Source organism: Pagrus pagrus (assembly GCF_965226575.1).
Source record: "Pagrus pagrus genome assembly, chromosome: 13".
In the NCBI taxonomy this organism is placed as follows: Eukaryota; Metazoa; Chordata; class Actinopteri; order Spariformes; family Sparidae; genus Pagrus; species Pagrus pagrus.
This window is the reverse complement of record NC_140197.1, coordinates 27785732-27809332: the sequence shown is the minus strand read 5'-3', so window position 1 is coordinate 27809332 and position 23601 is coordinate 27785732. Positions and strand designations below refer to the sequence as shown.

Genomic DNA, 23601 nt, shown 5'->3' with positions numbered 1-23601 from the left:
GAGGAGCCTTGACTCCTGTCAGACCAGAGCAGGGTCCTCTTTGATCTGGGCTGAGATGACAAGGCTGTGTGGTCCCAGAGCCCCAGGCCTCCTCCGTCACCACAGGCACAATATGACAAGGTCAGTCAGATGGGGGCAGAGGGAACACCCCCATCATCTCCAGTTTACCTATAACAGGGTGGAGGCCACTGTCCCGAGGGCCTCCAGCTGATGCAGGGAGACCCCAAAGTTTGAAACAGCAAACGAATAAAACCTTTCAAAAGTAAGTATTACATAACAGGTACAGTGTGATGATAAAGCATCAAGACAGTTGAGAGAGTCTCAACTCCAGACTGTCAAAAACTGATGCTCTGGGTTGGCAGCTCAGGTCGGACACCAACCCAAAGCATCAGTATTTAAAGACCCGGGGTTGAAAATCAAAACAATACATAATCTTTCTACAGGGAGGTACATTTTATTGCTTGAGTGACCAAAAGCTGGCCTTTAACACATAAAACTACGTTAGGACCACACCCGTGTTCAAACTCAGCATTTATTTTGACCTCAGCTACACACCTGTGAAGTCTAAGCATTTCTTCATAAGACAGATTTCATCAGCTGTTGTGGACATTAAACAATTAAGACAACAACTCCCATGAACCAACGCTGCATCTGTCTCTTGTTTTGTTTTGATTAAGAGAAGCTGTGGAGGCAGAAATTACATGCTGTGCTTTTAAAAACAAATGTAGTCTTTAGGCGCCCTTGCTCGGACCACACCCGTCTTCCAACTTGGACCTCATTTTGATCTCACAAAAATCTTTTATTAAGAAGAACTGAGTTATATCCATGTCTGACATATGAACAAAAAACACTACAGGAAGTATTTTTTAGGGTCTAACAAGTCCATGAGGGATGAGCACAACACAAAAAACAGCATTACTAACTAACTAGAGCTGGAATATAGTTGATATTCTTTGTGATTCCCTGTGAACAGTAAATGATACTCGGAGCCTCAGAGCTGTAAAAACCCAGAAGTTAAAGTTTAGTAATAATAAGTAACTAACTCTTGACATTTCCAGGCAAAGCACTTGAATAAATCAGAATAAGCTCCGAACACATGCTGCTTGCCTCTGAACTGCACCCATTAAAAAATGTACAAAGTCATTCTTCAGTTTTCTTCAGTTGTTTTTTCAATCAGCTGTCACATCCGTTTGACGGCGCTCTCTGTGGAAAGCAGGCTGAAATGAAGTGAAGCTGGGCAGGCAGTCAACCCCCTGAGGAAGAGACAAGACAAACATGATAAGAGGCTGTTGGTAAAATTACAGACTGCAGGCTGCTCTTAATGGAGTTCAGCTCAGGGTTGAGGGAAGTCTAAGGTCAGTCAGTCATCGACGCTGCGCCGTTGATGCGTCCTACATTCCTGAACACCGATGACAACAGGAAAGAGGAGGATGATTATTACATTAAGTTCAACCTTTTGAGACAAACATGTAAACTGTACTTAAAAAAAAACACAAACTGCAACCATAATACACTGATCCCACGTTGCAAAGCATAAAGAAGCTGCATGAAGCCAACACAAACAGAGTATTGACGATCGTGAACTCTCCCTGCACAGCTACCCAGTCTCATTAGCATTGGATAAACACACACTAAAAACCTGTTCAATGCATATTTCATAAGGGTTGTGTTGAAAATTCAACCTCTTCCAGATTTACAGTGCATGCTGAAGCAGCGAGGGTGGGCAAATACCATAAACCACAGAACCCACCCTCGGTATACATACTTTCCTGAGGTCACGATCAAGATTTCGAGCACTTTTTGCCAAATATACACAACACAGGTCTTAACTCTGGGACTCGGAGCTCTCTGAACGTTTGATTTATGGACCCTTCACTTTCAGTCTGGCGGAGCCTTCCTGACCCGAGTCTCTGAAGCTTTAGGTCAGAACAAGTGCCGTAAGTTCCAGCGCTCCCATTCGGCTTTCAAGCCCGCTGCAGCGATACGCTATTTGCGTGCTCCATGTCCGTTTAACTTTTCCCATGGTTCTGTGAGCAATCAGCTGCAATATCCTGCCTGTAAATCTCTCCATCAGTGCAGCAGCCAGCACCAGGGAGGAGTTGGCTTGTCCCTCAGGTTGCTCGCCTCACATCATAAATCCTGAGCCATCTGAGCTCAATCTGTCTTTTAGATCCATGAAATGCCAAGGCTACCTCAAGGCCCTGGTTTCCACAAGTGCTGGTCTCATATCAGACGTGCTGCGAGTGTGTAAATGTTCCATCTACACCTGTAACAGAACGAGGATGTGGAGTTAACAGCTAGAAAGTGTTAAAGATTCACAAAGACTGCCAGGTTTTTTAATTGTCTGAAGTGTGAAAACTGAGCTGTTAACATTTCATTTTTGCTATGCATTTGTTATCATGGTGTAACTTCGCCTGTTGAGTGGCGTCATCTTAAAATACAAACATCCAGAGGAGGAAGAACTACTCAGATGTTTTAATTAATGGATAAAAAAAAAATGAATACAAATTACCTAACCTTATAAACGAAACGTGAAGAGACAACAGTTTCGACACTATGTCAAAAACGTCTATGTGATGTGTTGCAGGGATGTCTGCTCAAGTTAGCACGCTAACCAGCTAGCCCCGGCCCTTCCTGTCTCATAATACAACTTTGTACCGACAGGAGGTGATAGTCTTGTAGCTCATGCCAGCTGTTAGCATAATAAATGAACAAAATGAACTCACAAAAATGTCAAGAAAATGTCAATGAAACATAAAACTGTATACTATCTGATGCCCGAAGTCATATGCTGCATTCACCTGGTCCTCGGATGGTCCCACTTCCCGAGTTGGACAGCAACGAAAGGTTACAACCTAAAACACCATATTACAGATTACATGTGACTATACAAAAGTTTGTTACCATCAACCCAGTGTTTACTTTCGTCTGGCGTCTTTCATTATAATTCTTTCCGAGTTGTTTTTCCAACTTGAGGGGACGTTCACGTGAATATTCCCGGTCAGAAAAATGTTTTCCTGAATATTACGACCCCACACGAGTGCTTAGATAGTCCTGATCAGAGCTGCTGTAAATCGCCTCTGTACTGTATCCTCTGCTGTCAAACTGACCTCAGTCGGACTTCGAGGTCCCAGTTTGTTAGCCAGCTGTGTTCCTTCTCATGTCAGGTGGCCAAGTCCAGTTGAGATGGGCCCTGTTTGCCAGTGGTACCTCCCCTGTGATCCGAGCTAATTAGCCAATGCTAGCTAGCTACATCCAAGGATAGCTCACATAGAGCAGCAGTTGTTGGTCACTGGTGACATGCTGCCCCCTGTGTTTTCGGAGCTACCTTTGAAAACTGGTCGTTTTCTACAAATTATACCGTTGAAATACACAAAACTCAACAGAATGTTTACAAAACTATTAAAAAAAGTTCCCCACGTTGGTCCCCAAACAGGAAAGCCCATTTTTATCTCACATGCTCTCTACTAATGTTGTCTTTCTAGCAAAACCTGCTGTTTGATTATGTGTGTGCTGCTCGCATGTATGTACTCGCTCCTTCTCTGAACACAAACACATCCACAATGCACTGCAGCTGGAGCTCGCCACACCCCTGCAAACGCTTATTGAGTTGGTATTCAAGAAGAGGTGGTTGAGAGGAGCATGCCAGGAACACAGTATTATCGTAAGATTTAACGCTTCAATGGGTTTGCCACAGGCTAATACCTGTCACTCTGCTGAGCTACTGTCTGTTTATATGATGAAGGCTGATTAAAAATAATGAAGGCCTTTTGTGTAATATTGAGTAGTTTTAACTGACACTCACATCAGGAGGAGTTTACTGAGAACTGGAAGTTAAAAGGTCAGGGTTAATCTCTATATAGATCTGTGTGTGCTGGATTAGATTTATGATACAACCATCAGAGCAGTCAGATTCGTTGAAATGTTTTACAGCTTCTCAGAAACAAGTTTTCACTGTGTCTAATGTGTTATAAATGGGTGAGGGTTTGGCATCACTGAAGAAGCAATAGAGAGAAAACAACATCAGGGACGCATTTTACCATATCAAGCTATCAACAGTTATGTCTTAAAGGGGCACTATGCGGTTTTCAAACTCAGAAATGTAATATTTACAATCTCTGAGGTGGCAGGGTCCGCCAAATCTAAACAAAATAAAACAGTATGAAACTGTGTTGTCCTTTAAGGTCAGTTTGTTTCTTCAGTTTATTCCGTCATGAAAACAAATTTAGTTTATTTATTTAATTTGTTAAAATTTGATTCCCAAAAACTACATAGTGCACCTTTAATCAGAGTATGACCACTAGGGGTGTCACGATAACTGATATTAAAAAATGAAATATTGACATTGTGTTTATGATACATATGATAACATCGTCTGCAAAGATGCTCAGCCTCGGCTCTGTGCATCTTTTGTTGAATGAGTTCATCTGGTTGACTTTTCTTTAATAAGTGAGTAGTTTTGTAGTTTAATTGTTCTTTTTTTACACTTTCTTTTTTACAGTTATGGTTACAGACAGAATTTGTTTACCCACAATGTAATTTAGCCACTGAGTGACATCACTGGAGGGACTTTATCAGATTACATGCAGCTTCGTCCGAAGCCACAAAATCCTTTATACGTTTTTTTTCCACACATGCAGGAGTACTCCTCAAGACCTGTATACACACTTTAATGTGTAAAATTGGTGGAGTTACCCTTTAACTTGCTCCTCTTTCTACGTACTGAGCTCTCGTTTATTATTATCATCCATTACACAGTATGTTTCCTGGAAGTTGGAGGCGATGAAAGGTGTGCTGTGGAAGATTACACCTTGATAGCTGACATCATCACCATCTTCTCAATTTTTGCGTCCACACCTTATAAATAGAACCAAAGAGTTTGTTCTGCGTTGGAGCCGTCGTCTGGTTTGTCCAGAGAAAGAAGCGTTTTTCATGTTGTAATTACATCTCTGGTCGGTTTATTTCTAGATGCTGAGTGTCCAACTTGCCACGGGTGTTTAGTGCTGCGGCAGACCTGCATTTAGTGTCTGAAAGGTGTTTGTGATAACCATCATTTTCTGTCATTTGATGCATGTTAAAACAGCCCCTGTAGTTGAGACCTGTAATATCTTCCCCCCCTCAGATGTCACAGAGTTTCCATTAGAGCCTGGCGCTGGATGGGGCTCATTATGTCCCCAGATAACCCTTTAAAGACACAGCACAGAGTCTGGCCTCAGCACTCAGGCTCACCTGGAAGACTGATGTTAACGCCTGGAGCCACCACCTAGTCTTTAAGAGGCAAGAAGTTTACAAAGAGAAGCAAACCTCTCTGCTTTCAGCAAGTTGTTGGACTCATATTGCTTTAACTTCCTGCGATCATCCTCCTCATGATTCCACGCTACTTTAATAGGTCATATAACTACATCTTTGACATTTCGCAGCAGACATTACATACTGTGCATTTGAAATAAAAGTGAACACCTCTAGATTAAAAGGAGACTGAGTGCTACATCCAGAATGCCTCGCACACCTCCTGTGATGAACATGTCACACTTTTCTTTAATGACAGACCAAAGGCTTGTAGCTGCCCACCCTTCGCACTTCAGACCGATTGATCTAGGTAATACGATGCTGCACGTCTGAAGATAAAACACAAGCGTGACGTACGCAGCGGTCCCTCCAAATCTCCCTCTAACTCTGTTGACCGGGGCAGCTTTTAACCTGAGCTCCTAACGTGCCATTAGGTCCTACCTTTGTTTGTTTTGAGCAAAGCTAACACTTGACACACCGACATTTTTGTTTCCAGTGCAGGACCTAACCCATCTAATGACTGCGTGCACAGGTCTTGTAAGTGTTGGTCTAATAGCACGCCTGAGTGCACGGTCCACGGGGCATCTGTCTGACCGGGACAGCCCACATATCAGCAGCGGCAGTGGGTCATCGGGTGGAGAGGGTATGACCTGAGAGGAGCCTTCATTAGGTGAACCGGGGAGCCAATTAGTCCCCAGCTGCCCGGCAGAGCAGCGTTAGAGAGGGAGGAAGAACATTCAGTCATCCCGCTCAGTGACGGGAACAGCAGGAGGCCGGATGAAGAATCGTTGTTCAAATCTTTTTCTTGTGCGAGTTTAAAACCTGGGAAGTCTTTAATGATATTCAGAGGTTGAAATCCATCTCAGAGTCCCCCTGAAGCCTGTTGCTGTTTCTCTACACAAGGGCATTCTGGTCATTGTGGAGGGTTTTGTGAAACAGGCCAGCGGATGTGAACGATCCTCCGTGCTGATTTAGAAGTGTCCAGAGACAGTCTGGAGCTGTGTGTTTTTTTTGGGGGGGGGGTTGGGGTTTAGAGTCGAGAAGACCCCTCTGGAGATGCTTTTCAGAAATGGTCCCCTGCTTCAGGGGGGCTGGGACGGGGGCGTCTGGACTGGGACCGACCAGTTCGTCTGAGTGGTGACTAATGAAAACAAATGATCTGACAAGGTCAAAAGGTTGAGATCAAGGCTGAAGGATCCTCTGCCCCTCTCAATTTCCCAACTTGGGAGATTAATGAGGGCAGGGAACAGCCATTTCTCTGTATCATTTACTCCCTGAGGCCTCGGAGCCTCATGGCAGTGGTGTGCAGCCCACCTGTTGGCCTATTAAGGCCCAGTGGAGCCGAGCCGGAGGGGGATCGGTCCTGACTCGGGGCTGGGACTGCTCAGAAGCATATTGTGTCGTCAGGGCTCCTCCTGAGTCTTGTGTCCATTTTTACTTTTCACATTAGAGACCTAAGATGGATGATTCTCTTGAGCTGCTTTGAAAACGTCCACTTCTTCACCATGAGACTAACGCACATGATTTTTTATTTCACAGGTGTTGGACACACTGTTATGAACATGCACCAAGACAGGCCCAGTGACAGCGTCTCATGTGGCATGTCATGAGCGTTTGAACATGTTACATGGTAACTGATGGCTTTGAGTGAGCAGCCCAGTCATGATGCTGCAGCTGCTTCTTCACACTGTGAGTTGAAGAGGTTTTACGAGACAAGACTGCTCCCTTCTGGACAGTTCACCTAAAGGCAGCACAGAGGCCATAAACACATCACAGCAAGGCCAGAAGTTAAAGGATGAGTTCTCCAGAAATGTTAAGTCAACTACGAAACTTCACTTTCCATCAATTTTATTTTTGGGTGAACTGTTCCTTTAAGTTTTTGAAAGGGAAAAACAATAAAGACGCTTTTATACTTCATAATTTCTATTTTAATAGCGTGCAGCAACAGTTCATCTGATTGTATTACATAAATTCAATGATTACTACGTTTTTCCATCATGTTGAGTCGTTGTGTATAAATGAAACAACTTTGATTAAATTAAACGGTGGAAAACTTCTACATAAACGTTTGTTTTGTTTTAATTAGGCTACTACAGATAAAGTTAAAGAGGCAGTATGTAGTTCTGCAGAAATTCAAACTCAGAAATATTTATTCTTTCAATAAGTGAATAAACAAGCTGCTCTCAGAGGAAAATAAGGGTTTGAAGCTAGAAAGGTGGCAGGGTCCGCCACATGTAAACAAAGTAAAACAGTGAGGTCGGTTTGTTTGTTCAGTCATTGAAGATTTTCTTTCTTCTGATTAAAATGTCTTCCCTAAAACTACATACTGCCCCTTTAAGTGGAGCTTAAGGTATTTATTATTCAGGTACTTCACATAAAATCAGTGCATTTCTAACTGGTTATTGTTTCTTGTGATAAATCAAACATCAAGTCATTTAATTTACACACTGACTCCACACGAGAGAAAAACTCTCTGACCCTTTACTTTTATTAATGAAATACAGTGGATGGAAAACTGATATTTAATTAAAATCAAGTCAGCGAAGAAAATATATCTCAAAAAAACTATTAATTATTCTCATTATAACCATCAGTCACATTATTTTTATTATTTAAATAAGTCACAGTATATTTGAGTGGGTACCACTCTTTGTAGCTGCATCGTCACATGGCTGACACTAGGTGGCGCTGTTCACCAGGCTGATCCACAGCAGTGGAGGTTTGCTGGACTTCTTATCATCAGTGTGTGTTCTGATCATTGTCCCGCTGGTACATGATAGAAAAGCTCATTATTCCACATTATCTCTGACAACAAGACTAAAGACAGATGAAACACAATTATTAACATCATATACTTTTACTTTAATATTCCTCTGTCAGTGTGCACCACTTCATGCGCTCAGACAGCACGTGTGCATGTATTTTTCATGTGTTCATAACAAAGCGTCCCTCCAGCTTCCTGCACACTTCTCTGCAGCGCTGTTGCAGGATGGTCATTACCCATAATTCCACCTCTCCATGTAATCAACTGCTCTAATCTGGACTAATGAATTAGATTAAATCACTCATTAGGATGCATTCCTCTTTGATCACGCTTCACAGTCCTCTGGGAAAACCGGCGAGATTGGATTATTTATCGAGCGTCAGCCTCGTTTTCCTACATTTCCCACACTGCACTGCTGCGCAGCCGCTTACTTGTCGCTGCTGTCGCTCTCCCGGCTGCCTGTGAAGTGCCCGCGGTGAGCTGGTCCAGCATCCCTGCGCAGGCAGCAGGCAGGCAGGCAGGCAGCAGGCAGCAGGCAGGCAGTGGGGTTAATGTAGCTGTTAGAATAAACCAGATGAAAATATGTAACCGCGGGGAAACGTTTTCTGCGTCGGCGGCTCGCGATGAGGGAAGGAAGACATGGCAGATTGGATTTTGCGCTGCGCCTCTGTGGAGCACGGACCGTTATATACTGAGAGAAATAATGCGGAATATTTCCCCCTGTAGGTGTTAACGCAGAACATACAAGATGAAGAAGCAGTTCAATCGGATGCGACAGCTCGCCAACCAGACGGTGGGAAGGTAAGAAGGCAAACCCCTTTTTTTTTTTCTCTCTCCCCGTGCGCTATTCTCACCGGGCCAAAGTGAAAGGAGGAGAAACCCCCCTGATAGGCTGTGAATCATAACCCGTGCAGAAATGATTGTGTGTGCGTTATTGTGCATGTAGATGGTCAGTGCTTGTGTAGGAACAAAAGAGCAGCCCGTGTTTTAAAAAAACGCCTTTTGGTGCTCCTATGCGTAATGTCCACTGAGGCTACCGCAGAGGCAGAGTGTGTAGGCGCATTGCCCCAGTGCGACCTGCCCACGGAAACACATTAAATATAGACGATCACACAGAGACGAACCCCCCCCAACCTCCTTTAAGAGCGGGTGCATGAAAAAAAAAAACGTGTAATGGTGAAGTTAAGGTGTGATTACATCCAGCTCCTGTGACAGAAGCTGTCAGGAGGCGTGCGTGATGCAGACGGATGCGGTGCGGGGCTGCGACGTGAGAGGATGGAGGGGTGGGGGGGGCAGAAAAGGGAAAAGGCGCAATGTTTTCATTACGCAGTAACATCAGCTGTGAGGAGGGAAGCACCTCCTGGGCTGGAGGGAGGGGGGGTCATCAAGTCCGTGCATTCCTGAAGGTCGTAATCCACATCTGGATTATTTTAATCTGACACTTTCTGTCTGAATAATCCTATTATGCCACTAAAAAAGCAGATCCGAGGACCCTCCTGTCACAGTCCTCTACCTGTCCTGCACCTGGGCGTCCCTGAGTCCCGCCCCACCTTCAGGAATAGATGCTTTGTGACCTTTCACAGGTCCCCTGGGTTTATCCCTCTCTTCCCTCCCCTCCGCCACCCTGCTGGCTCACCTCACAGGGAGGCAGAGCAGCTTGTCAAGCAGGAGGTGTTCTCTGCTCAGTCAGTACACAGGGAGGGAGGAGGGAGGAGGGAGGATGAGGAGGGAGGAGGGAGGAAGGTGGGGGATTAGGGCCAGGAGGTGTGTGGGTCATCATTACGACACACCTTGCGGGCTGTGTTGGTGCTATCAGTTACCCCGTCGGTTCAGGCTGCTTTCTCCAATCCTTTCAGTGTGTGAGTCATTAGTGTGTGTGTGTGTGTGTGTGTGTGTGGGTGTGATTCTGGAAATGTGTGTGGGCCTTCATATGAGCAGAGAAGGTAAGACAGCGTGAGAGACAGCCTGATGTGATTGCACTCCCCACCTCCAGTGCACGCCGCTGCTGTTTGTGAGCGATATTCTTCTCACACTCGGCCCGCCGAGGTGTTCCGCCGGTACCGCCGAGCCGTAACGAGCACCAGAATACAGCCTCCCGCAAACCCGCAGTTCACCGCAAACTCTCAAACAATGGACTCACAGCTATCCTCGGCACGTTTTCTCATGCTAAGGAGAGCTTCGTGACTCTTTTGAGCTTCGGATCAGGCCGAGAAGTAACAGGTGTGACCCTCTGGTGACCTTGAGCAGAATCAAACTTTGGCTGTGTCATACAAGAAGAGATGAGAAGAAAAAGGAGTAGCCAAAGATGTACCATCTGCACCGAGTTTCAATCACGGTACCATACGGTGCTGTGGAGGAAACTGCCCATCAGAAGTGTTCTCATGCTGCAGAGAAAACAACAATCTGGATGAGTTCGTGCTCCCTAAAGGTCGGCATGCTGTTCCTGTTTGTTGCCATCTTGTTTTGCATGTATTTGAAGTCCCGTTCCTCTCCTTTGGTGTAGTTTACACCAACATTAGGGAACTGTTAGCTTCAAATAACAACTTAGAATTCATTTCAATTGTATTAGAGTGAATGGTGCCTCTCGCTTTCCCACTTCACCTCCCAAACGCCTGTTCTTGCACTGTATAACTCGGGTTAACAGGCTACATAAGACAGAACCAAGCACGGGTCTTTAGCTAGCTGTAAGAAGAAACACGGTCAGTATTCTCAGTGCAGAGGCGAAGAGACCAAAGTGGAAGTCAATGGATGAAGCTAAGACGAGAAAAAGCGAAAGATTAAGAGTCAAGACACGAGAGTAAACACATTCACATTACATGTTAATGACCTGACTTTTCATATGTAGAGCTAGCAGTGGTGTACGGCTAGGTGAGAAGGCCAATGACCAGAGTTCAAGACTGCGTTTCAACATTAGCCACTAAAACTGGATATTTTTGATGGGAAGTCAAGGCAAGGTCAAGGGTTTTGGTGCCTGAGCACTGTGTTGTCGCAACATAGAATTGGAAACCGAGCCTAAAGAAACATGGAGCTGCATCGTAAAGTTTGAGGAATCACATTGTGGGAAGGTGAGGTCGTGTCTTGCGTTATTGGACTTTCTTGATGTTTGGCAGTGTCTGATTTTATCCGATTTTATTCAAGCTAACTATGCGTTTCATTTGGTCGTCTGATGCTTTAACTTCTGGGAAAACATCAGATGACACCTGGGAGAGTGAGGCAGGAAGTTTGTGACCATGACCATTTCAGTAGATGATCCCACGCTACTCCAAGACGTCAACAAACTGCGTCTTTTTTCCTTTCGTTGTGTTGATTGAGAGACTCCTAACAGCAACAATCACATACTGTGTGTTTAAATGTTGATGGCCGGAGCACAGTCCTGGTACCGTACGGTTCTCTGGACGAAACTGCCCATCAAAAGTGTTTTTATGTTGCCAAGAAAGTAACAATCTGGAGGAGTGTGTGCTCCCTAAAGGTCAGCATGCTTGTTCTTGTTTATTGCCACCTGTTTTGCATATATTTAAAAATCACTTTCTCTATTAATAGAGTTAAAGAGGTGTTGTGCCGAGGCTCCACATTCTGCATCGGGCTAGTTTTCTTATGTTTGCATCCTGACCGTGAAGGGCGATGATGTCCCCTGACAGAACAACCCACAGAGCAGAGACGTGTGAGTGTTGTTTAGATGCTTTACATGCCTGTTTGGATCCGTATGTCCTCGTACACACACATGTGTTTCGGTGTGTTAGTGCAGGATCAGCGGGCGGGGTCAGACGAATGTATGTAAGTGCAGATTAATGAGGCATCTTAATGTAAACATTCACACGCAGCGACCCTTTTCCCATCATGCTGCAGTTCAAGGCAGCTCCTTTCTCCTGCGCGTGGGGGAGAACGGCATCACGATTTTAATGGCTGTTGAACGCACCCTGCAGAGAGTAACCGTGCATGTTGACTGAAATGGAGACGCTTCTCATGCTCCTTGTGGCAGTACAAATGTTACCCTGCAAAGACAGGAATAAATCAGCAAGAAAGGACAAAAGCCTGTTGATTAATGAGTTCACTTAGGGCTGGGAGATATGTTATTATTGCATCGTTATTTAAATATGAGAGTATGGCTTAATCCCATTTCCAGTTTTTTCCCTTACCCCTGGTGTTTGAGAGCCCCTTTGCCCCTCAGAACAAGGATACAAGCGTTAGTGGTTTAAATCTTCCCCCAATGAAATGGGACAACCCTTCAAAACCCTCAGTTTACGCCGACAATATGCCAATGATTCCTCCTGCGTCGCTGTAGCAGTCCTGGTCTCATCACAATGCCATTTGCCACTTATCTGATAGAGATAGAGAAGCATGGACGCTCGAAATGTGTTCACAAATTTATACGCTATCAGTCAAGTCACCTGCTGGACTTCAGTTAAATTTCAGGCTACCAAGACATCGGCAAGCTAGTAGCGAGTGTGCGTCTGAAAAAAAGTCAGTTTGGACCGTCGTGTAGCCCTGAATCTTCACCCGACCCGTCTGTCCCAACAAGAATCGGGACACCCTGGATGTGTACGCACAACACTAGGGTCAAGGGGTGTATTGAGATCCCCTAGATTTTGGATGTACCTTTATATCGTGATACGGCGCAAGCGTTGTTGAACCGGACTGTTCTACGTGGACCCACGTGGTCATTACATCCACATTACTGGTGATTATTTATCAGAAGTCTTGTATTAATATTCTGTAAAAGTAATAGTCACCCCTACAATATTCAAAATATCCATATTGAGGTATTTGATAAAAAATATTGTGATATTGAGATTTCAGAATATATTGTGTATTGCGATATAACCTACAAATACTGTGACACTGTATTAAGGCCACGTCACCCAGTCCTAACTTCACAGATCATAGTTTTGCTCCATCTCGTGCTCACTGACTCTTCAGATGCTCAACTCTGCTGACTCAAGCTTCACAGTCGTCATAGTGGATCGGGGGGGTTACCGTGTCGGTTTGACCTCGGCGAACCTCGGCAGTCTCACTGGAGCCGTTAATACCGCTGACCGGACCTCGGCCTCTTCAAAACCAGCTCAACAAACCCACAAGAAGCGAGTCATGTTAGCATCTGTCCGACTTTGATAACAAGAATCTGAGTGTGTGTTAGCAGGAGTGTGTCTTCATTAAGATGTAATTAGCGAGCTGTTACGACTGCAGACTTTTAATCCGGTCGTCTCTTTCTGGCATGTGTTATCATACAGAAGCACATTTCTGCAAAAAGGATGAAAACTAAGCTGAACAGAGATAAAGTTCATTATTATGAGATAAAAGGTCAATTTCTTTCTCATAATTTCGACTTTTTCTCTTTTTATTTTTAATCAAGGCTAAATTTCATCTTTTTTTCAAGACTTTTATTTTGAAACACTTATTATTTATTGATTTTTCAACATTCCAGGACAGAAAAAAGACGACGAACAAGACGGCAACATGACTAAAATGATAAAAAGATAAATAATTGCATACAGTTTTTAAAAATGAAATAAACTGACAAAATCTGACTGAAATAAAAATAGATTCAGTGATATCAGATTCAGTTTACAGCAGAAAATGGAAAAGTAAATAGATAAAAGATAACTGAATAAATATGAAAATATAGGTAAAAGGTTACTTTTCCTCCGTGTTCGTACATAACTCAAATATAAATCATGTCTCATCTTGTTGTAATGCTGCAGATATATCTTCATTTTCCATAAAATGAATGAAAAGTTCACAAATAGAAGCAAACACCTCGTTATTACCTTTAAGAATTTAAAGGACGTCGCTGCTTCCTGCTTTTAAAATACCAGGATCAGTTGGATGGATTCCTACTAGAGGTGAATCCACGCCCGTCATCCTGCCTCCTGCACGTGACACCTCACACTGTTTCGCTCCTAAAGGCAGCGAAAACAGTGCACGAGTCTTTTTTTTTTCCTGTGTGTCTTACATGTGATGGAGATTGAAGGTCTTTTTCAGTGGGGGGTTGGTGATCAGGTGTGCTGTGTCAGCACTCCTCTGGCTCTCTGAGGCTGCTGCTGCTGCTGCTGCTGCTGCCGCTGGGTGAGATCCACATCATGTGATCTGCGGCTTGACCAATCAACCTCTGTGGAGCAAGACCTCATACTGGATGGAGGATGTGCAGCCATGCATACTCTATAGCTTAAAGAAATGTGTTATGGTGCAGTGGGAGAGACAAAGGGGTGTCACAGCTCTGCAAAAGTGAGAAATTATCCCTGGATTTCCTTCCGTTTTGTTGAATTAAACGGTTATCTTTGGTAGCTTGGCTTTAAATTTAAGGGTGAGTGCCTTTGCAAACCCTCTACCATGATCTAACAATTCATTTTTAAGTGTTTGTCTTCATTGTAATTTATTTAATGCCCTCATACACATGAAACAAGCCAGGAAAAGATTACTTTATTCCAGCCAGCGCTCCCACCCTCCGTTTCTCTTGACCTATTTCTCTATTCCCAGCTCACTGTCCTATCTAGGTCTAGGACAGCCGGGTAAAGAGTCCATGATAGGAGTCTGTGAGACTGTCACACTGATTTCACACATGAAAAAATGAAAAACTGGCTTTTTTCCCCCCCGTTTTTTCCTTGATAAGGACATCGCTGTCCGTCTGTCTCGGGCTACACCCTCCTGACAAATTGCCACTCGCCTCCGCCCGCCCTCACGCTCTGCACCACTCACCTGGGTGATGTTCATGAGTGGTAATGGCGTTCTTCCCTGCCCCGTGCCTTTAGGCTGGGCTTTAACTCACCACTCCACGATGCAATTATCAGAAAATGGCAGCCATTTGTGGGCTGGCAGATGAGTTGTAGATGCTCCTCTCTCCCCGCATCGTCTCACTTTTACTCTCTTCCATCTGACAGTGTGACGCAGTCTGTGAATGTGTTGCTGCCTCGTAGATTTGTAGCGTTTATAGAAATAATTTATAGGAGTGGGACGTATAGAGAGGAGGAAGGACACATGGCAACAATAAGAGATGTGTCTTTGCCTGTTTGTGTAAGAAGTTTGCATGTTAATCTATATTGTGAATCGCTTTATAGTCGGAGGATAATCTGGTGGATTATCAGTGTCAACGACACTACGATTATTACGATTATTATTTCTCTACATTACTTATTCCATCTCTGGTTATTTTAAGTTTTGACACTAAGATTTTTATGTTTACTGCAGATGATTGTTGATAATCACGATCTGGTATCGGCCCTGAAAAGACCGTATCAGTCGATTCTTACTATACAGCACAAAAACACCAAAATAGTTGATATATATAGGTCAGTTTTTAGGCAACACAACCTCGTACCTGTATGACTATGTGCAGCCTGTCACTTCCAAAACGACATACATCACTGTGCCCAAAAAAACATGGCCGCTTTGGTTTATGCAAAGAACTGCGTTGTGGTGTGGGTTAAAATAACTGCATTACTTATGTAACTTCAGTTAAAATGTACCTATATAAATGCCAGGACCAGGCTACAAAATCCAATATCTCAATGTCGATTGTGAGAATATTGTAGGGACGACTATCGGTGCCTCTACCAGGTATGTTTTTGATAGATAATCCTCAGTAACATGGCCATGAAGAGGAAGTGGGTCAAGACAAGTATTAGAAGTGGACGTGGCTGCAGTAACGTTATGTATGTCACATAACTTTACAGTGTTAGTGAGTTGAAATAACTCACAGCTCACAGCGGTCTCCTGGGTGGAAGTCCTGCTTTCACTATTTATACTACTTCGCCTGACTTCCTCCTTTGCTGCTGAGGTCACGTCTAACAAGAAACAACAATATGGGCTGTAATAAGCTGCTTTCACAGATAACTTATTTGCTTGCTTTTTCTGATGAGGACGGCTGTTTTTAGATTGGCTTTTAAATTTTAAATGTATTTGCCCCTTGAGCAAGAACGTGGGATCTCAATATTTTGAAATTAGATTTTTTTGATAAATAATCATCAATAGTGTGGATACAATGACAAGTGGGTCACTAGGACAAGCAGAACAGTCTGATACGTTCAGAAACGTGCATCACTTTACTGTAACGCAGCCTTTAAAACCAGGAGAAGGCAACACTTATCATATCAGGATATAACGTCATCCAAAATCTATCTAACGATGCTCATAAAGGGACAGAAGAGAAAAGATTCTGCGTTAATCCTGATCGTATGAGTCTTGTAGACAAATTGCCGTCAGCATAAAACACAACTGCCCCTGCCTGTTTCACGTGAGCGCCTCTCGGCCCGAATGTGATACTGAAAGAACATATGGTCGCTGACAGGTAACATGAGACGTAGGAGGCGACCCTGTTGCATCCCAACGCAGCATCTCCTCCTCCTCCTCCTCCTCCTCCTCCTCCTTCACCTCGCTGCTTCAATTAACTGGTTGTTCAGATGCAGAAAGGTGGAGGTCTGGCCTTCACGGGGCAGCTGATGCACATTGTTAAATCTTGACTGGAAAGTACATTCACATCCAAGGTTCCTTCATTGCGAGTGTTTTTCATCAGAAATGAGTCATTACTTGTGTTGGAGATCGTGGATCTTCTTTTCAAGGCGAAAGCTGTGATTGTATAGAGCCATTCAGTGTTGGTATCAAAGGTCCATGTTGATAACCCGCCCATAACCCCATCAGTGCCTTCCACAGACGGCATACTACAGGGTAGAGTTAGTGAGAGAGAGCCTTTGTCAAAGGGCCGTTTTGGCCATCAAAAGAGAGGTGATGTAATATCAGACAGAAGCGTTGTTTCTATGCAGCCGATTCCCTCAAAAGACGAACTTAAAGAGCCCGGCGCTGTCGGGTCCGATACAAACGTGTAAGACACGACTGCTCGCTCTCATCTGCACTCTGATTTAGTTTGTGTCTCCGTTGACCTGCTGCATATTAAAGAGGAGTTCGATCACGGGTGTCGGGGTCGCCCCGGTGCGTTGCTCATGATCTCATCTTCAGCAGGAAGTGACCTCGGGGGTCCGAACGAAACGCAGCAAATGAATCAGATGCAGTTCAGCCTGCGAGGCGTTCAGGAGCAAGACGGGATGATCTCATGTACGACACAAAGACACAAATAACCCACAAATGACTTTGTAAGTGCAGCTGTTATAGGAACATGATCACCTCTGTTTCAGTAAGTTTTCATTCATCATCAGATTAAATTTATGTTTATTAGACAAACTGTGGTTTATCGAGGTAATACTCAGAAGATGCAGTCATATCTTTGTCCCTCATAAACAGAAATAATGGTAACACAAATGTTATGTTAAGAAGTATTTAAAATTCCTTTGAAATGACCCCAAATTACCACAATAATAACCTTGTAATTTATTGATAATGACCCCTCTATTATTTGATAATAATATTCTGCTATTTTCCAATAAGCAGTAAATAAATAGCTGGTAATATCTTTAATTCATGTTCAGGAAACCAGTTGGAAGGTACCTGGAAATTAAGTTATTTAACTTATTATTAGAAGGGGCCATTTTCAATAAATCTTGGGGTAATAAATGTTGTAATTAAGAAATGTAAGATATCTCACTTAGTAATAACCACTCACTCGCCATGAAACTTGCAGACCTGTTAAGCGTTACATGAAGTTATTGCTGTGAAAACATATTCAGAAATAGAAATTCTCTTCACGTCCAGCCCAAGGTCCTCCACTGTACGTTCATCCAGCCGCTGCATTATTCTGAGCAACAATGAAGTGAGAGTAGCTACAGTGGAGCGTCATTGTTGTTAGAAATAATGAAGTTCTCCTCAGGAGGAGGCGGGCGGCTCCCTATCAGCGTGCCCACTTCCTCCCATTCAGGAGTGCCAATAGTCTCAAAACAGGAAGCACTAATCCACTAATAACAATTTCCTGCTTTGTTTACCTCGTCCTCATTTTTAACATGTAGATTTTTAGCCCCTTGATTATAAAAAAAAAAGATGATTCTCCATCTTCAGTTTTTCTATACAGTAGGTGTAAGATCCTCCTCATTCGCTGTTGCCTAGAAACGCTCATTTGGTATTAGCTGTTTCATCAAACTCGTTCGTTTTTTGCCAACCCACATGTTCGTTTTGTCCAAAAATGGCAGCGAATTCTTCTTGTTGGAAGCGACACAGAACGACGGCTTGAGAAATCGTTTTTCTCGGTTGCACGGTCGGTGCCGATCCGTCGCCTCGTTCTGGTGTCTGTTCGATTGCTCTCTGCTGGACGTTTGGCTTCATTTTAGGTGTTTGCTGCTCTGGCGGCGTTAAAGCAGTGAAGTCACAGAGTGCTTCTTGTGCAGATTATTCACCATGAATAAAGTTATTAGAGATAACTCACTGCTTGTGTTTCCAGTGAAACGTTGCTGAATGCTGCAGGCTCTCTCTCTCTCTCTGTCTCTCTCTCTCTCTCTCTCTCTGGACATGTGTGTGTGTTTTGTGTATGCGCGTGTGCACGTCAGTGTGCACGTGTGTGTACACTCACTCTCACAGTTATTCTTGCATACTTAACAGAACTGTGACCTAGTTTGCCGGACAACTACAGTAAGTGGGTTTTTCTGTTTTAGTAACCTTGCATCCCGTCAGCCCCTCCGCCTCGTCTTTTGGGAGGAGCGAGGCCTCTCGGTGCGTTTGCACGGGGACGGCTCTGGGGGGGGGAGAAAAAAAGCAATAAATGGAGAAATATTCACGGAGCATCTCTAGGATTTACACTGCTGTGTGTTTGTGTGTGTCTGAGTGTGGATCTCATGCCAGCGCTCCAGGCCGTGCGGTGCCCTGCTGAGGCCCAGGGCCGCCATTCTGCTCCACTACCCTCCCCTCGCAGCACCCAGCTCAGCTCTGTCAGGGCCTCAGAGTTAGCGTTGTTGTTAGCCATGCTAAAACCCAGAGCGTGACGCTATCTTCTTTGTTCAATCTCAGGTGGACCTGTGGACTCACAGTGTTATAGCCAACAGTTGGCTCGCAACCAAGGCAATATGTTCAAGGCCGGGGATGTTGTTTTTTCACATTTTGATTACATCCGCATTATTCATGCTCTCATAAACCATGCGCAGCACTGGGGGGGGGGCTGAGCATGAAGGCCCTCCAACATTAACATATCTGGAGAGAGAAATATTTATTATATAAGACATATTTGTGTGGAGTGCGAGGCTGAAATGGTCAGCTGGATATTTGGTGCACACATGTTACTTCCCATGTTGAGACATTGGACTGACTTGGAATGTCTGAGGTCTCTGGGAAAATATGCACATTAAAAATGATATTTTTCTACGACCAGCTGTAAATACAAAAAGCAACCCTCCTTCTTATCAGTGCTTTGTAATCGTTGCCACCAGAGGTTGGGAAAGTATTCACTCGAGATCAGTCTCGGTCTCAAGACCGCTTTAATTCGGTCTCGGCCTCAAAGTGGACTCTGGAGGTTATCACAGTGTCACAGTATTGAGTTGTTGCTGTTGTCTAATTGTTTACTAAATACTGTGCTTAATGATGGTTTCTACGGGAGGACGAGAGTCGCACAGAAAACCTGACGCTTGCACTAAAAACTAGAGCCAGACCGACGTGCTGTTCTTGGGGCCGACGCTGATACCGATATTGGGGAGTAAAGATTTCTGATAATGATATATAAGTCTTGGTCTTGTCTCGGTCTTGATACACTCTGGCCTCGGTCTTGACTCGGTCTTGCCCTGCCTTGGCCTCAAACTTGATTTGGTCCTAAACCTTCAAATGCACTCGATGCACTCTTGTCTTGGTCTTGACTCGCTCTTAACTTCAACACTGGGTTGAGAGGGAGTTATTCAAAGTGTGGCAGCTGATCTCTTACCGTCAATATTGTCTCAACTTATTCAGGTTCATCTTTAGTTCGAGCAGTCGTCCATGTTTGCACTGCACTGATTTGTAGTTCTTCCACTGATGTACCAGAGAAAACAGCCAGAATGTGTCAGCTTTTTGAATTTATTTTGTTTGTGTTGGACTAAAGTCTTCTGATACATTTCAGCACTTTGCTTTAGTTAATTAATCAGTATATTTATAGATGTGTGTTTTCACGTGTGTGTGCGTGTGTGTGTGTGTGTGTGTGATGGAGAGAGAGTGTGTGTGTGCATGTTTGTATTGAGTCATCAGCACCTCCAGGTAAAGGAATGCCTGCGAAGTGGCAGATGGTTGGCATAAACCTGGCAAAGTCTCTCTCCCCCTCCATGAGCACGCCGCCCACATGGCTGCCAACTCTCCCACGTGTTTGCTTCCCTCCCAGGACTCGTTCTGCACACTATTTGCTTAGACGAATTTTCTCTCCTCACCTCCCAAATCTCCTGCGAGGTGGCTTCGCATCAGGTTCAAGCAGCTCCGGTACCCTCCCGTGTCCCAGCCCACGCTATGCTACTTTGTCTCCGTGTCTTCACAGGCCTGATTATGTACGATACCGCTTCCCTAAGAGGAAATACCACTGACTGAAAACAAACAAGCTGAAAGAACAAGACGGTCCGCTGTCTTTGAAGACCGGCTCCGATCCGTTTGAAGTCTGGGTCAGAAAGGCCACACCAGTTGTGGTCGGGAGAGAACAACAGATGTTTGAATTTTCATTTTCCCTTTCTTTCAAACGGCAAATGCAATTAACTAATGGTGTTTTTTTAACCGACTCCCTTTGGATTTGCACTCCCTCAGTCGACTCAACCTTCAGGAAAAACACTCCCACACTCAAATAAACAGAAAGAGCGATCGCAATAAAACTTTCTAGCATATGCAGCTGTCATATCTAAGCAGGTGGATCCACGTATCTCTGCCAAATATCGCTAACAGAGTAGCTCCTCCACATCCCCGTCACCGCTGGAGCTCCTGTCCCATCTGTGCCCCCTATTAGGGTCCCTCAGCTGCCGGATCCTCCCCGAGGGACGCCTCGACCAGCTATCTGAGGCCACATAGACGGCGACGAGCTCGCAGCTGCACACTGCGGACCTCCAGGCGCTCAGCATGGAGTACATGTGACAGTGTGGTGCGCAGGGTCTTTTATAGAACATGGAGGTTTTCGGAGATTTTTCAGAGTGTCGCAGCAGAACGGAGCCAAACTTTAGCGCGCCGCTCGGGTTATTTTTATCCCCCTTTTGTCATGTAATCAGCAATCTGCGATCACACTTATCCTCACAGATCATGCCAGAAATCTCTCGCTCAGCTATCAGTTTCTCTCTCTCCCTCTCAGGCTGGCATGCACACACACATTTCCTGTATTTTTTTCTTCCTCCATCAGCGAGCAGAGCAGTTTTTTTTTTCTTCTTCCAAGAGGCTGAGTGTGATTACATCCATTGGTACATGCCTGGTTTGACCCAGTTCCCATGACTCCGTGCTCACATCCTGGCACCGAGAGCAGGGGATGCTAATAACTGACATCATTAGAGTTCAGCTTTCTGTTATTGGAGGCAACGTATGGATCATGCACACACATCACGTCAACGTTAAACATTTCAGCCCGTTTTTCTGCGCCGAGGCTTTTTAATTGCGATGTATTTCTGTCCGGCTGATGAACAATAGAGATCAAATCAAGGTCTTTTCCATTCTCTCTGTCAACAGTGAGATAATTTCAGATTTCGTTTCTAAACGAACGATACAAAAAAAAAGCCATTATTCGCCATCGGCACTGGCACGGTTGGGGCACAATAGCAGGAAGAGGTTGTGCAGACAGGAAGGGGAAGTGCCGACAGAGTATGTGCACCAGTGGGTGGTTGCCGGGGGGTCTGCGGGTCTAGGTTTTGACTCAGTTCTGGAGGTCAGACTGCCTGCCCAAGAAGTCCCTCCCTTGTCAAGCCTGAGCAGGAAGTACATGTTATCCTCCAGTCTGATTAGATGGTCCTGATAGGTCCTGGATTGTTGCTGTAGATACGTGCATTGTGTGCGAAACTGCCCGAATTAGACATGTAATATACTGCAGGTGCTCCGAGGAGGGAATCTATCTTTTCTTGAAGGATTATAAAAGCATACTGAGCTCTGTGGGGAAATCTTCTCGCTGTAAAAGAACCCAAGTCTTAATATATAAGCTTTCTGAACCGAGCTGACACCGTGTATTTATGAAATCCAGTGGTTTGCTTTTTTTCCCGAGCTTATGGCTCATTCAGTACTCCGGATGAGTAGTTTTATCTGCTTCAGCGGCGGTGCAGCTCTGCCCTTTCCTTCAGTCTTTGGCTAAGTCCCCAGTCTGCTGGATTCACGGTGGGACGCGATGCTCCTCGGTGGGAACTGCCATATTTGAATCAGTGGCCTTCGGTGGCCACCGTCCTGCTTGTTGCACTCACGCTGGTGTTAGGACACTCCAGCGAGTTTGCAGCATGAATTCATTCAGTCAGCCTGATAATGAATATGTTGATCTTGTGTCTAAGTCACAGAGGGACACACACACACACACACACACACACACACACAGATGAGCTCACATGAGCACCCACATATGCTCCAAAGGGACAGGAGCATGGATGTGTGGTGCACTGCCACATTGATGATGATGATGTGCAGAAAGTCAGCGAGGGATTCTGCATGAAGTGTAACACAGCTGGGACTTTGTTTCACAACAGGGGAACATTTTGGCAAAGACGCACTGATGTGAAATACGTATGAGACGCGTAGAGAGCCATAAATCACTTCAGCTAACATGTCATCATGGATTATATACAGGGAGGAACAGTAAATGTGTTTCATAACCGTTTATAAACTGTTAACAAGTTACTTATTAGTGCTTGAATGAATAAATATCTTATAATCTAACAATTCATGTGTTTATGACGCCGTTCTCAATACTTAGATAGTCTTATTTTCACATGAAGGACGAATAAAGACCTTAACACCGACTGTGTACAGAGCACGAAGCTGCGTTCACTGACGCAAACAGACGTGTGTCACGTACAGTTATAACATCATGTTCATGTTCTCTCTCCTGGATTCACGACTGTTTTTACACTTTTATCTTTACAGGGCGGAAAAAACAGAGGTGTTAAGTGAAGACCTTCTACAGGTGAGAGTGTGTGTGTGTGTGTGTGTGTGTGTGTGTGTGTGTGTGTGTGTGTGTGTGTGTGTGTGTGTGGGCAGGGAGGGAAATCACAACACCTGTGAATCAGACTTGTTAGTCTTTGATTAGCCGATGGTCTCTTAGCAGTCGGTCCGCTCATTATTCACGCTGAGTTACATTAGCAGGTGTAAATAATGTGATTATGACGCTCGTGATCTGCGTCTCCAGCGGTTTTTTGTCTCGTGACGCCTTAAAGCAAAGTATCTTCACAGGTCACGCACAATAAGTCTTTAGTGAAATAGTGACTCTAAATCTTCAGGTTGTTTCATTTAAACAAAGAGAAAGTCAAAGTTAAATCTATTTTTCCCTTCTGATTTCCTCCCCACTCGAGATGAATGGTTATTAATATTATCTGATATTTTGGATTAACACAACCCAAAACAATGCTGTTAAACTGCTTGTACTGAGTGAACAGCATTTATTTTTAAATGAATTAAGTAGAGTTCAACCGTTAGTCCATTACTCATCACTTGACTCATCATTTAATTAATTTTTCAAGCACATTTGCTGGTTCCAGCCACTTACATTTGCAGATTTGCTGCTT

The 23601-nt window shown here is 44.3% G+C and overlaps 1 protein-coding gene across 7 annotated transcripts in view; it reads left to right on the top strand.

Annotated features, from left to right (window-relative positions):
- arhgap44a (Rho GTPase activating protein 44a) overlaps positions 1–23601 on the top strand; it is an 82219-nt gene that overhangs the window by 37882 nt on the left and 20736 nt on the right. For 2 of the 7 annotated variants that reach the window (XM_084371704.1, XM_084371703.1), the window contains exons 1-2: positions 8335–8854; positions 22964–23003. In XM_084371704.1, the coding sequence (XP_084227830.1) occupies positions 8802–8854; positions 22964–23003 (93 nt within the window). In that variant the 5' untranslated portion in view covers positions 8335–8801. Of the gene's footprint in view, positions 1–8334; positions 8855–22963; positions 23004–23601 lie in introns of those variants that run through there. The other 5 variants (XM_084371702.1, XM_084371700.1, XM_084371701.1 and 2 more) reach the window with 4 other exon arrangements.